The following is a 12,465-nucleotide window of genomic DNA, read 5'->3' on the forward strand; positions in this document are numbered from 1 at the left end:
ATGGATGGATCATGCTTCCTTTTTCTAATTGGTAACCACTGGTGACTATTTCTTTTTTTTCCAGCCTTTGCTGTTTCAAATCATACGACAGTGACTGGGAAGGCAAAAGTTGCTTTTTTTCAGCACATTCTTACAGATCTGCAAGGACAGAGGCTTTTCTTGATAGCCTCTCCCAGACGTAACCACTCAGCACATCGGGAATGCCCTTAAGTGTTCCAGAAAACTCTACTGCTGAATTTCCTTCCTGTCTTTGGCCTTTGATCACCTACATTGTGGTCACCACCTCTTTCTGGTTTTTCTCTTGTGACTTCTGCACCCTCATTTGCTCCTCATAGCCCAGCTTCTTGGGTTGGTTTCTAAATCACAGAGCCTCTTGGTTCATTATGATTGTCTTCTCCTCCCTATTTCCCTGTTACCTCTTTTGATCTGAAACTTCCACCGTCGCTTCTGTGGCCAGGTCTTCGCCAAAGATGGGCTTGCAGTGGGCACAGGTTCTTTTTTATTAAAAAAAAAATAAAGTATTTTATGTTTTTAATACAAAAAAAGATAAAGAAGATAAATCTTGCCTATCATCTCCCCACCCAGAGATGCCTGTGACATATACTTTAGCACATAGATTTCCCATCTTTATATTGAGTATGTGAGTATAATTACATATGTGTATATATATGTGTAATCGTTTACATCTGTGTATGTAATATTGACTCTCCATTTTATATTTAATATTATACATTTTATAGGCATTTCTATTAAAATTCTTTGAATGCACTATTTTTAATGGTTCATGGATTTGCACGAACCATAATTCACTTAATTTTTTTCTTTTGTTACATTTTTAGGTTACTTTATCCCTCCGCCTTTCTTGGTGATAAATAAAGCTGCTGTTGATATCTTTAGACACATTATTGGTTAAGTCAGGACTCTGCTTGGATCTTCAACATCCCAAGCTGACCAGTTTTATTTGGTGCTTTCTTTCTGGGACTGTTTTTCCCAGACCTGTATTACTCTTTAGGCCTCCAGAGTTACTTGCTTTCATGACCTAGGGAAGGCTGTTTAGAAAGTGAACTAGTGTTTCCTGCATGAAGACCAGGTCAGGTTAAAGGGTTGGGTAGGAGTGTAACTTTTATTGTGTCATAGTATGTTCTGTGTGCTTCATGTGTGTTCTCTCGTTTAATTCTCAAAATGAACTTGGCTGAGGTAGTTCCGTGTTCTTATCTCATTTATATGCTTCACTTTTTTTTCTTAAAGTTTATTTATTTATTGTGGGGGGGCATGGAGAGGGGGAGAGTCTGAGTGGGGAAGGGACAGAGAGAGAGAAACCCTAGCAGGCTCCTCACTGTCAGCTCAGAGTTCGACTTGGGGCTCGATCCTCTGAACCAAAAGATCATGACCTGAGCTGAGATCAAGGGTTGGACGCTTGACCGACTGAGCCACGCAGGTGCCCCACCACATTCCTATTTTATTAAGAAAACAATTTTTAAATTTTTAACGTTTATTCATTTTTGAGAGACAGAGACAGAGCTCAAGTGGGGAAGGGACACTGAGAGAAACAGAGACACAGGACCCGAAGCAGACTCCAGGCCCTGAGCTGTCAGCACAGAGCCCGACGCAGGGCTCCAGCTCACCAACCACAAGATCATGACCTGAGCCGAAACTGGACGCCCAGCTGACTGAGCCACCCAGGCGCCCCACCATGTTCTTATTTTATAGATGAGGAAACTAAGGGTCAGAGAGGATGAGTACCTTGGCCAAGGTCACCCGGCTAGTAAAGAATGGAGTCAGGATGTGAATTCTGCAATGCTTACCTCTAAAGCCTACAGCCACTAGAGAGACTTTTTAGGAATTAACCTGGATTTTAAAGTAGTTTGGTAGAGGTGGAAGCAGTGGTGTACTGGTAAAATGGTTTTTTAGAAAACAAAACAAAAAACTTTGTGATGTTTGCCAATTCCTGTGGTGTAAATACTCCCCTCGTAGCTGATTTCAAGCTTCCAAAGGTTTAATGATCCCCTAATGAAATGCCTGGATAGTTAACAATCAGTGCAGGTGGATACACGTGGTTCCTTCCTGCCCCTGGGTCAACACTTCAATTATTTACTCATCCAGAGTCCTGTGTTGTCTTCACTGAGTTCTGGTAGGTTCCTTAAGTAAAAGTGTCCTCACTTCTTCTTTTAAAAAGTTTTTTTAATGTTTGTTTATTTTTGAGAGAGGGAGAGACAGAGCGCAAGCAGGGGAGGGGCAGAGAGAGAGAGGGAGTTACGGAATCCGAAGCAGGCTCCAGGCTACGAGCTGTCAGCACAGAGCCCAACATAGGGCTCAAACTCATGAACCGTGAGATCATGACCTGAGCTGAAGTCAGTTGCTTAACCAACCGAGCCTCCCAGGTGCCCCCAAATGCCCTTACTTCTAAGTGAGACAACTGTGTGTGTCTACAAAGTCCTTCTGAAAATCAGATTCTCATTGTGCCTTTTAAGTTCTCTAGAAGTCAGTTACAGGTAGGCAACATACCTCCACACTATTGAGATTTATTTTTTTACATCTGGCTCTCAGTGTTTGTGACTCACTCTGGGATTCCAGGCTTCCTCCAGGCATTGGAATTAAGATCAAAAGACAGGCTAGTGAGAAATTGTTAGGATGTGGTCAAAGATAATAAGTTAATTCACTGTGTCTGCGCTTTGTAGATTAAACTATCATCAGAATATGTAATTAGAACCTGCTATAAACACGGGTTTAATCGGCGATGGAAATAGGGGGGAGGGGAAACGTGCAGGAATTATTTTCAGGACTTTTCGGCACTACCAGGGGCAAAACCACTGAAGTACAGAGTTGAGCGGCCATCTTCGGATGTTACTTAGTCTTGGCCAGAGGATTTGCCAGGCGTGGTCCAAGGTGTAGGGAAATCTCCATCCTTGGACTAGGGTAGGCAGTGTTCCCACTGACTGCATAATTAACAAAGAACGATGGTCTCTCACCATTGCCATTCTCACCATGAGTAGCCACCTTATTAAAAGAGGAGTTGAGTGAGCTCAGGTTGGGTTTTTATTTCAAGGGTGTTTCTCCAACACGTGCTGGCATAGAGAGTGCCAGCCGTCGTAGTCTTTGGATGCAAACGAGATCTTACTGTTTCCACGGAAGTGGTGTGGTTCAACGGATGGACTGAAGTTTGTCCCGTCTTACTTTCCCTACCTGCATCTGCAACTGTGTTTTAAACGACACCAGCACCTTGCTGATAGCACCTGGGTAGCTGTATTTTTTTATAGCCAATCTGTCATTTGCCTGGGCTCCCTCTGAGTTGCCCCTGGTTGACTGCAGTCTGCTTTGCATCATCTTAAAGGTGTGGCTAATTGGTGCCTGTCTTCTGGAATCTTCTGCTCTCTGATTACACTGTCAATATTGTTTTTTAAGAGTTAGAAGACAGGGGAAAGATGTAGGCATTGGCTCAAATACTCCCGGTCGTTATGGGGAACGTTTCTCACCTACTGTCCACTCCAGTGGTGACTAAACCATGCTGGAGAAGCCGAGCTACAGCCTCACCTTGCTCAGTAATGAAGCAGTTTTTTCTCACGGTTAATGGTCTCCTGTCTTATTTCGTAGATCACAGAGAAGGGCAGCCATGTCATTGACTTTACTGCTTTTGTCCAGCCATGAGAAACATTCTCGTCTGCTTCCCCAATCCCTTACTAGTACTAAATCCCCCAATGGACTACTGCCTTCCTTTCTTCAAAAAAACACTATATTTTGATAGTAGAAAATGCAGAGGGGTGGGTGTGGTGCTCTGACGCAGGGGAACAGTCCAAGCCTGATTTCTGCTTGCGAAGCGCGTAGTCCAGTTGAAAGGGACATGTAATCATTTGGGGAATCGAGTCTGCTCTGACTCTTGGCTCCCTGGACCTTTTCATCATCTGGATGCCAGATAAAATACAGATGTTCTGAGCTAGAAACACAGCACCAGACTATTTTCCTCTTGGCTCGCACTGCCTCTTAAATGCCTGAATGCCAGACAAACTCGTTTGCAGCGTTTTGGTCCAGCTATAATTCACGGAAGATATCCCAATCTGGATTGAATGATTTTCTTCCCGGCTACGTCTCTGAAATTGGCCTGTGTTCTCCAGAGCCTTTGGCTGCTGGGTTTGTGATAATCTCCGAGCTAATTTTCCTTTAAGTCACATATGTGACAGTGTCGTGGTAGACAGTAGCCATGGATGTCCCTCCTCTGAAACCCAGCAAGTGCCTTTCTCCTGCCCCACATCCATCCCTCACTCCAGCCCTTAGGAGACTCATCCTGAACGGACCCCCCCTTCGCCGCCGTGACTCCTGCACTGAAATGACCTTTTCAACAAATCCTTGCCTTGAAATTAAATGGAGAGCGTCTCTTGTTTTCATGAGCGTCTCTGCATAGGCTGTGAGTCAGATTTTTCCCAGCAGGATGAGGGTTTTGTTTTTTAACCACCACAGACACCCAGAGGTCATTGAAGTTTGTGACTACCTTGCGAGGAAGCCCGTGACGGAGTCTCCAGGTGAGGAGGCCGGCTCCGGGGGCGCAGGTAGGAGTGAACACACGCAGGCCTTTGCCATTGGGTCACAAGCTCCCACATCATTCCTCCTGCCCCCATCAAAGTCCCCACTTTGCCCATCTGCAACCGGAGGGGGGCTTTGAAAAGGCAAGCTAGAATGATGGTAAGTTCTAATTACCATCAGCCGGAAAGATCTGCCGACCCGGCTTTAGTACCAATATTTGAGAGCAGTTCTTCCTTGTCCACCTTGCCCACCCTTACCAGCCATTTTCCTTTGCCTTAATAAGGAGATACATCGCTCAGATCAAGCGACTCTGAGATCTTTGAGACAGTGGTCGCTGGGTGATTGCCCTACGTGACTCTCTTTACGAGCTCTGCTGTCTCCTCCACCAGGATAGAAACCCAGGGGCCCTACTACCTGTCAGCTGCCCTCTGGGTTTCCCTCCAGAACAGGTGCCCACTGACCACAGCCTCCTACCCTCTCCCGCCAGGAGCATCAGAGCCCAGGCTTGATGCCCATACCCAGCTTTTGTTGACTGCCCAGCCTGTACCTCTGGGATATCCCAAAAGCAAGGGTTAAAGAGGGAGGGAGGCAGAGAAGGCGGCCAGATGGCTGCTTTCTCTCTCTCTCTCCCGGGAGGCACATACCGTTCCAGAATTTGCCTTCCCCCTGGTTCAGGGCAGGACCCACGCACATCCCGTGCCGCAGCTGCACTCCTTCCCGGCACGTGCTGCACTGCTGGTGGCCGAAGCCGGTGCAGGTTTCACAGGCCTGGTGGCAGGGCTCACATTCTCCCATCTCCGGGTCGCCGTAGAAGCCGGGGCTACATTCGCTCACACACGTGCCACCTACGTGAGAACGCAGAGAGGGAGCGTGAAGGTGGATCCCTGGCCGGCTTGGCTCGGTGCTCTGTGCAAGGCCAAGTCCCAAACACGCCGTGGGGAGTCTCAGGAACATTGCTGCTGGGGTTTGTTTTTAAAGAAACCAAGATGGCATGTGCTTATTTCAACCAAGGAACGGGTCTTAACTCCAACGTTGAAAGTCTGCTTTTGGGGCACCTGGGTGGCTCAGTCAGTTGGGCGTCCGACTTCAGCTCAGGTCATGATCTCACGGTTTGTGGGTTTGAGCCCCGCATCGGGCTCTGTGCTGACAGCTCAGAGCCTGGAGCCTGTTTTGGATTCTGTGTCTTCTTCTCTCTCTGACCCTCCCTTGCTCATGCTGTCTCTCTCTCTCTCTGTCTCTCAGAATTAAATTAAAAACGTTTAAAAAAAAAAAAAAAAGAAAGTCTGCTTTTCCCCGAGAATTTAAATTGGCTATCAGCTCAAGGGGTTAAGAGCCTGGAATAGGGGCACCTGGGTGGCTTAGTCGGGTAAGCGTCCCACTTTCGCTTAGGTCATGATCTCGCGGTTTGTGGGTTCGGGCCCCGCGTTGGGCTCTGTGCTGACTGCCAGCTCAGAGCCTGGAGCCTGTTTCAGTCTGTGACTCCCTCTCTCTCTGACCCTCCCCTGCTCACGCTGTCTCTCTCTCTCTCTCTCTCTCTCCTAGAAATAAATAAAACATTTTTAAAAAAATTAAAAAAAAAAGAGCCTGGAATAAAGAACTTTCAATTCTCAGGGCCTTGAAGACAGTACAAATAAAATAAGTGTCCATATAGAACCACTGGAGATCAGGGTGGGCTCTCTGCCCCACTCTCTCTCCCGCAAACATTCACGAGCACTGGACCATTCGTTCTTCAACTAGAAGACTCATGGTATATTTCCTTCCTAACCATCCAGAATTGACCACAGGATCTTGTTTAATTAACTTTTACAGTGCTTAGGAATATATAGCATGGATTGAGTCTCAAGGAAAGAGTCATGGTTCTGAATATTCCAGATGATTCCTTTCAAGGCATTTATCTTTGGTGTTCCCACTGCCCATCCCCCGCCCCCCTCGTTTCCATCAGCCTGGGGGTGTTTGAAATCAATTAGTGAAATAGGAACTCTGCTTCAGGAATAGAAGCAGAAGGAAGTAGTCCTGGCTAATGTTTATTATAATTATTAGTTTTTACACTTATTTATTTTTGAGAGACAGCGTGAGACAGTTCAAGCGGAGGAGGGGCAGAGAGAGAAGGAGACATAGCATCGAAAGCAGGCTCCGGGCTCTGAGCAAGCGTTCAGCACAGAGCCCACTGTGGGGCTCGAACCCACAAACCATGAGATCATGACCTGAGCTGAAGTCAGACATGTAACCAACTGAGCCACCTAGGTGCCCCTGTGTTCAAACCAAAGTAAAATCCATCATTGGACGAGAGGCACAGGCAGACTCTGAGACCAAACAAGCGGGTGCTCTTATTTTTGGGTGAGGCTCTGGAAGGTGTTCCTTTGGACTGTGCCATTTTCAGGCTTACCCAGGAGAAAGAAGCCCTCTTCACACCAGTAGCACTTGTGCTGGTCACAGTTGCTGCAGTTGGTATCGCACGGCTTACATTCGGATCCTTCACTGTGGGTCTTCTCGGGACAGGTTGTATAACAGCGGTGCTGAAACCTACCAGGAGGAGATGCAACATGAGCTGTGTTGATATACTTCTCTTAACCACCATAATTTAATAACCTTACATAGGTACTCACATCGTTTCTAACAGGGCTAGATATTTGGGTTTCAAGGGCACAAACTTTCTCTTGGTCTGTGTGCTCACCAAACAGGTCATTGACCACCCTACTCTGGACCCTAAGGGCCCATCATGAAGGAAGAGGCTGCAGAGAAGGAAAGTGGCACCGATATTTATTTATGGGGTACTGACTGTGCATTTACTACCCATTTATTTACTTATTTTTAACTTTTTAAAATGTTTATGTATTTTTGAGAGAAAGAGACAGAGTGCAAGTGGGGGAGGGACAGAGAAAGAGGGAAACACAGAATTTGAAGCAAGCTCCAGGCTCTGAGCTGTCAGTGCAGAGCCCGACGCGGGGCTCGTACTCATGAACCGCGAGAACATGACCTGACTGAGCCACCCAGGCGCCCTGTGTTTAGTACTCATTTAAACCTCCATGCAATTCCCATATGGTACCTATTACTTACCTTTAATTTCTAGATAAGGGACCAGAGTCTCAAGGTTAAGTGCTCAAAGTCCCGCAGGCAGTTAAAGGCGGGCCTGGGATTTGAACAGAAAGACAGCTTGTGTGGTTTTGAGACATGTTGAGACATACCATGTTAGATTTGTGGATCTGAACTGAAGAACTGTGGGAGTGACTGTTATCTGTGTTTCATTTAGCCTGGTGGCCTGTGTCTCTCGTTACTCAGAGGATGACTGGCTTCATTCTGGACTTTCTGACTTCTGTCAAGGACAAGGTCTTCAGGCAGACATTTGGAAACAGTTCAGTGTAGAGTTCAAGCAGCTTACCAAAATGTCTGCCACTAGGTGATTAAGAGTGAAGGATCTGAGCCTTTATGTATTTATATATTTTATGCATCTTACTCGTTTTCGTGCTACAGTAGAATATTGCATTTCAGATTCCACTGAATTACAGGATCCTTTGAAGGAGGAGCAGAATCAAGTTGACCTTTGCCCACTGACGAATTTCACAGCATTGACAAGATATCAGAGGAAAGCTTTGCCTTTCTTCATTAGCAACTTCAATTATGCAGTGTTTCGCTGCCTATATTCAGTTACTAACCAATCTGAAGGGCTATAAATGTGTGTTTCCTGAAACACCTCGCGTTTTACTCTCAGTGATGCAAGGCACGTGCTTGCGGTGTATTTGTTTCTCCAAGGACTTTGCGAGGCGGCCTCATTGGTGGCCAGCAGTGCGCTCGAGGTTGAACAGGATGCTGTCAGGTGACAGGAGGTCAGGGGGTGTGCTCCAGTGTCAACGCAAGGGAGGGTGCAGTTGGGCCAGAGGGATATAGAGAAGAGGAACAGAGAAGAACAAAGTGGGAACGCCTGCCTCCGTGTGGCCACTACTGAGAGTCTAAGGCTTCCTTCCTTGGTTCTTCAAGGAACATTCTGTGCTCCCAACCATGTAGCCTCACCAAGGAGTGCTTGCATTTCCGCTGTTCTTCTGCCGGAGGCATGGGCTGTGTGCCAGGTGAAGGCCAACTATGAATATGCTGGCAGATTGCTTTCTGCTCATTCACTGTCACCAGCTTAGGTAATCACAGGGCGGACTGATTATTTTTGTGCTCTTTCAACTTGTTAGGTGCCCTGTCCCTCTCAAGCTCCTCACCCCTTTCCGCATCTTCTCACCTACTCCCACACCTTGGGCCTCTCGTATGTGACGGACGTGAAAGGCGGCGTGGTGACGGGAGGCACCAGCCCACTAAAGTCGAGGCAACCCAAACCCCGAGCCCCCCGCTGGCTTGTGGTGCCACATCCCATGGCCTCTTGGAGATTCCGTTTTCTTTTCTGGAGAGTAACATCGAGCCTGTGTCCCTGGCAACGTTCATGGAAAGGCAAAGAGAAGAACTGGGTGTGAGTTGATCCCAAAACTCCCCAGTTCTTAGCATGACAGGAAGGAACTAGGCAGCTTATACATCATCCAGGCCTTCTTTTTCTTCTTCTCTGCCTTCTTAGCTTTTCTTCTGAGATAGGCCCCCACGGACCCGAGGAGGCAGACTGGAATAGGAATGGAAGATGACATTGGGACATGCCATCTCTGATTTGTAGATTTGAATTGGAGAACTTTGGGAGTGATTGTTATCTGTATTTCATTTAATCTGGTGGCCTGTGTCCCTCCTTACCCAGGGAATGACTAAGGGCTGCTAATGTACCCAGCTTCCTCCTGGCCTTTCTGACTCCCGTTAAGCACAAGGTCTCCATGTAGACATTTGGAAATAGCTTGCTTGGGGGTCAGGTATCATTAAGATTTGTCCATGAACAGCAAGGTCTGAATCCTGGTAACCCATGGCAAGATTCCTAGACACCAGTGTCAGGTTGGATGACTTTCAGGACCAAGAAAAAGAGGGCCTCCTTTTGAGTCAAGAAAACAGCTGGGCTCTTATTGCTAAATCCAAGAATTGTTCCTTAATAGCCTGACAGGGCAGAGTTGCTTCAGGCTGCAGGGCTCGTTGCTTTAATCACTGGATTTAGGATTAGGTCAGTAATGCTTAAACTGCAGAAAAGTTAGTGCCATGAAAAAGAAAAAAAAAGCCAGACTTACATGTAATACCCTGGAGTGCATGATGAACAGGTTCCTGGATCACCTGGAAGAAAATTAGAATAATGAAACATAATAATTATCAAGCGTCCACATTTGGAAAACTGGGCTTTGGAAAAGTTGTGGTTTGAAAAAAACTTTTTNACTGACTGAGCCACCCACGTGCCTCCAGATTACACCATTTTTAATTAGTAACAAGGTGTATTCAATGACGTATCTTTGTCAAAGCTAGCTCTGATTTGTAAGGAAGTATAGTCCGAGGCTACTAGGTTTTCAAATTGCAGATTAAGAACTGTCTACATAAACTGCAGATTAAGAACCGTCTACATCACACAGCTCCTGGTCTCCACTGAAGGGAAGGCCTCAAGCATGTCCACACGCATGTTTGGAAGGGGCCACGAGCTCCCTTCTCTGAACGGTAGGTTTTCCATGAGTTACCTTCAAATGCCTGCCATTGTGAGGGAGCATCATCTGGGAGACTCCTTTGAAATCTGGACAATTATTTGTTTCCAATACAGTATCCACTTTGTGTTCCACACTTCACGGCCCTCTTGAAAAGACTGTCCTGTTCTCATTAAGCACAATGATTCAATGTGTTCCTGTTGGCTCAGAGGAGGGACTCTCTCCTACAGCTTTCAGGGCACTTAATGAGAGAGAAAGGACTTCGAGAATCACTAATTCAGTCTGTTTACCTTCCTCTTGACCCTCCCTGAGAGATGCCAATTCCCAGATCCAATTATTAAGGGAATTCTATGATTTCCCCTGTCCTGCGATTCCTGTGATGAATGAAGCTATCTCCAGCGGGTTTCTGGAATACTCCAGTTCTGCTCGCTCGCTCTTTCTTTTTCTTTCTTTCTTTCTTTCTTTCTTTCTTTCTTTCTATATTTTTATTTATTTTTAGGAGAGAGAGAGACAGCGTGAGCAGGGGAGGGTCAGAGAGAGAGGGAGACACAGACTCTGAAACAGGCTCCAGGCTCTGAGCTAGCTGTCAGCACAGAGCCCGACGTGGGGCTCGAACCCTCGAACTGTGAGATCATGACCTAAGCGAAAGTCGGATGCTCAACTGACTAAGCCACCCAGGCGCCCCAGTTCTGCTCTTTCTTATTCTAATTGGAGGTAGAGAGCAATTGCCCTTTACAGAAGATTCTTTCTGGTACCTGAAGATCGTATGCCACCTTTAATTTGATTTTAAACAAAACCACGTCCTTTGAACTTTGTGCACAGCTTTCCTTTCTAATGCACTCTAGGCTCTACTTTGGTTTTCACCAAGCCTGCCTCTTGGTGGCAGAGCTTCGCTCGAATCTATAGCCAAGTGTTCCCCTTGGGTCCTCCTAGGGGAGATTCGAGATGGCACCACCACGTATTACACATTCTATGTCTAATGCATCGCACCAAAGGTTATTGTGGAAAACTTTCTTTTTTTTTTAATTTTATTTATTTACTTTGAGAGAGAGAGAGAGAGAGAAAGTGAGTGAGTGAGCATGGGAGGGACAGAGAGGGAGAGAGAGTAGGAGAGAGAGAAAATCCCAAGCAGGCTCCGCACTGTCAGTGCAGAGCTGATGTATGGCTCGAACTCATGAACCGTGAGATCATGATCTGAGCTGAAACCAAGAGTTGGACGCCCAGCTGACTGAGCCCCAGGTGCGCCTGTTGGGGAAAACTTTCTGTAAGAGGCTCTTCCCTTTAACGGGGGATTGCCAGAACCTTGTGGGCATAGCCTAGTGATGGTGCAGTGGAGAGGGTAGCGGCCTGGGAACTGAACTATCTGTTTCTAGTTTGAAGTTTGAACCCTGGCTTACCTGCCTTGTGAACTTGCATAAATGTTGCTCGCTCTCCTTTCTGGGTTCTGATTTCTGCAGGCATAAAATGATCTGGCTAGATATGATGGTAGCCGAGACTCTCCAAAAGTCGACAATTCTGATGCTGAGTCTAGCAGGGGGTGACAATCTATGGCCCACTCTGGGGCCAAATTGAGCCATGTCCCTTCCATAGGAAGGATTGAACAAGAGTCAAGACAGCCAAAGACATAGCCAGACCATCCTGCAGGAGGCTCTATGGTTTTTTTCTCTCCGTTATATGGTGACATGGTCTGTTATAGGGCAATCAGGTCAGGGCAGTGACATGAACTATAAACCAGGCTAATTAAGGAACATAAGGAATCTGAAGCTAGAGGTGCCATGACAAAGCAAAGCCCACGGAAATTCTTAGAACTCTTGCCAGTGGGGAGGGGTCTTTAGTCTTCTGCGATCCATTGTTTGGAGGATCTGAACCCATTTTAAGGGGGTGCGAAGGCCCAGGTGAACGCTGGCGGTTCTACTGGGTAAGTTTGTTGCCCGCTACAAACTTCTGTCTGTATCCGCATTCTTTTCAGTTCTGTTCCTAAATACACTGCTACTTCTCAGCTCACAGCTGGGCAAGCTTACTTTTTCCTGCCTGTCCCCGATGAACATATTTGACTCTGACAGTTTTGCTAATTTGGCAAGGGCTGGGGAAATTCTAATCCTGTTCTCTAATGTTCTGGCCATCCTTCTCATCTACGAATTTAATGAGTTTGCTCTCTGCTCCTTTAAGCAGGTCACTGATGAAAATGTTAACCAGAACCAAGCCTCAGAAATGTGCATACCAATGTAATCTTGAGTCCAGGGACCTTTCCAGCCCAGATGCACAGTGAGTTTGGTACCTTTACAATAGTTTGCATAAATGAATAATGCATAGAATAGGAAGTATGTCTTATAACAGCTTATGAATGCCCATTAGTCTTTCTCATTATTGCCAGTTATTCTGAAGAATAAGAATTATGAAAAAAAATTTTCCACCC

General features: G+C 46.4%; 1 protein-coding gene across 3 annotated transcripts in view; it reads right to left on the bottom strand.

Moving 5' to 3' along the window:
• Positions 1-12,465, bottom strand: part of PCSK5 (proprotein convertase subtilisin/kexin type 5) — a 462,552-nt gene that overhangs the window by 42,360 nt on the left and 407,727 nt on the right. For 2 of the 3 annotated variants that reach the window (XM_077759370.1, XM_077759368.1), the window contains 4 exons: positions 9,651-9,693; positions 6,902-7,038; positions 5,160-5,360; positions 417-494 (listed from right to left, as the gene is read on the bottom strand). In XM_077759370.1, coding sequence (XP_077615496.1) covers positions 417-494; positions 5,160-5,360; positions 6,902-7,038; positions 9,651-9,693 — 459 coding nt within the window. The remainder of the gene's footprint in view (positions 1-416; positions 495-5,159; positions 5,361-6,901; positions 7,039-9,650; positions 9,694-12,465) is intronic. The other variant, XM_077759369.1, reaches the window with a different exon arrangement.

The sequence above is a fragment of the Crocuta crocuta genome, unplaced genomic scaffold, assembly GCF_008692635.1.
Source record: "Crocuta crocuta isolate KB4526 unplaced genomic scaffold, BGI_CrCroc_1.0 scaffold41, whole genome shotgun sequence".
Taxonomy (NCBI): domain Eukaryota; kingdom Metazoa; phylum Chordata; class Mammalia; order Carnivora; family Hyaenidae; genus Crocuta; species Crocuta crocuta.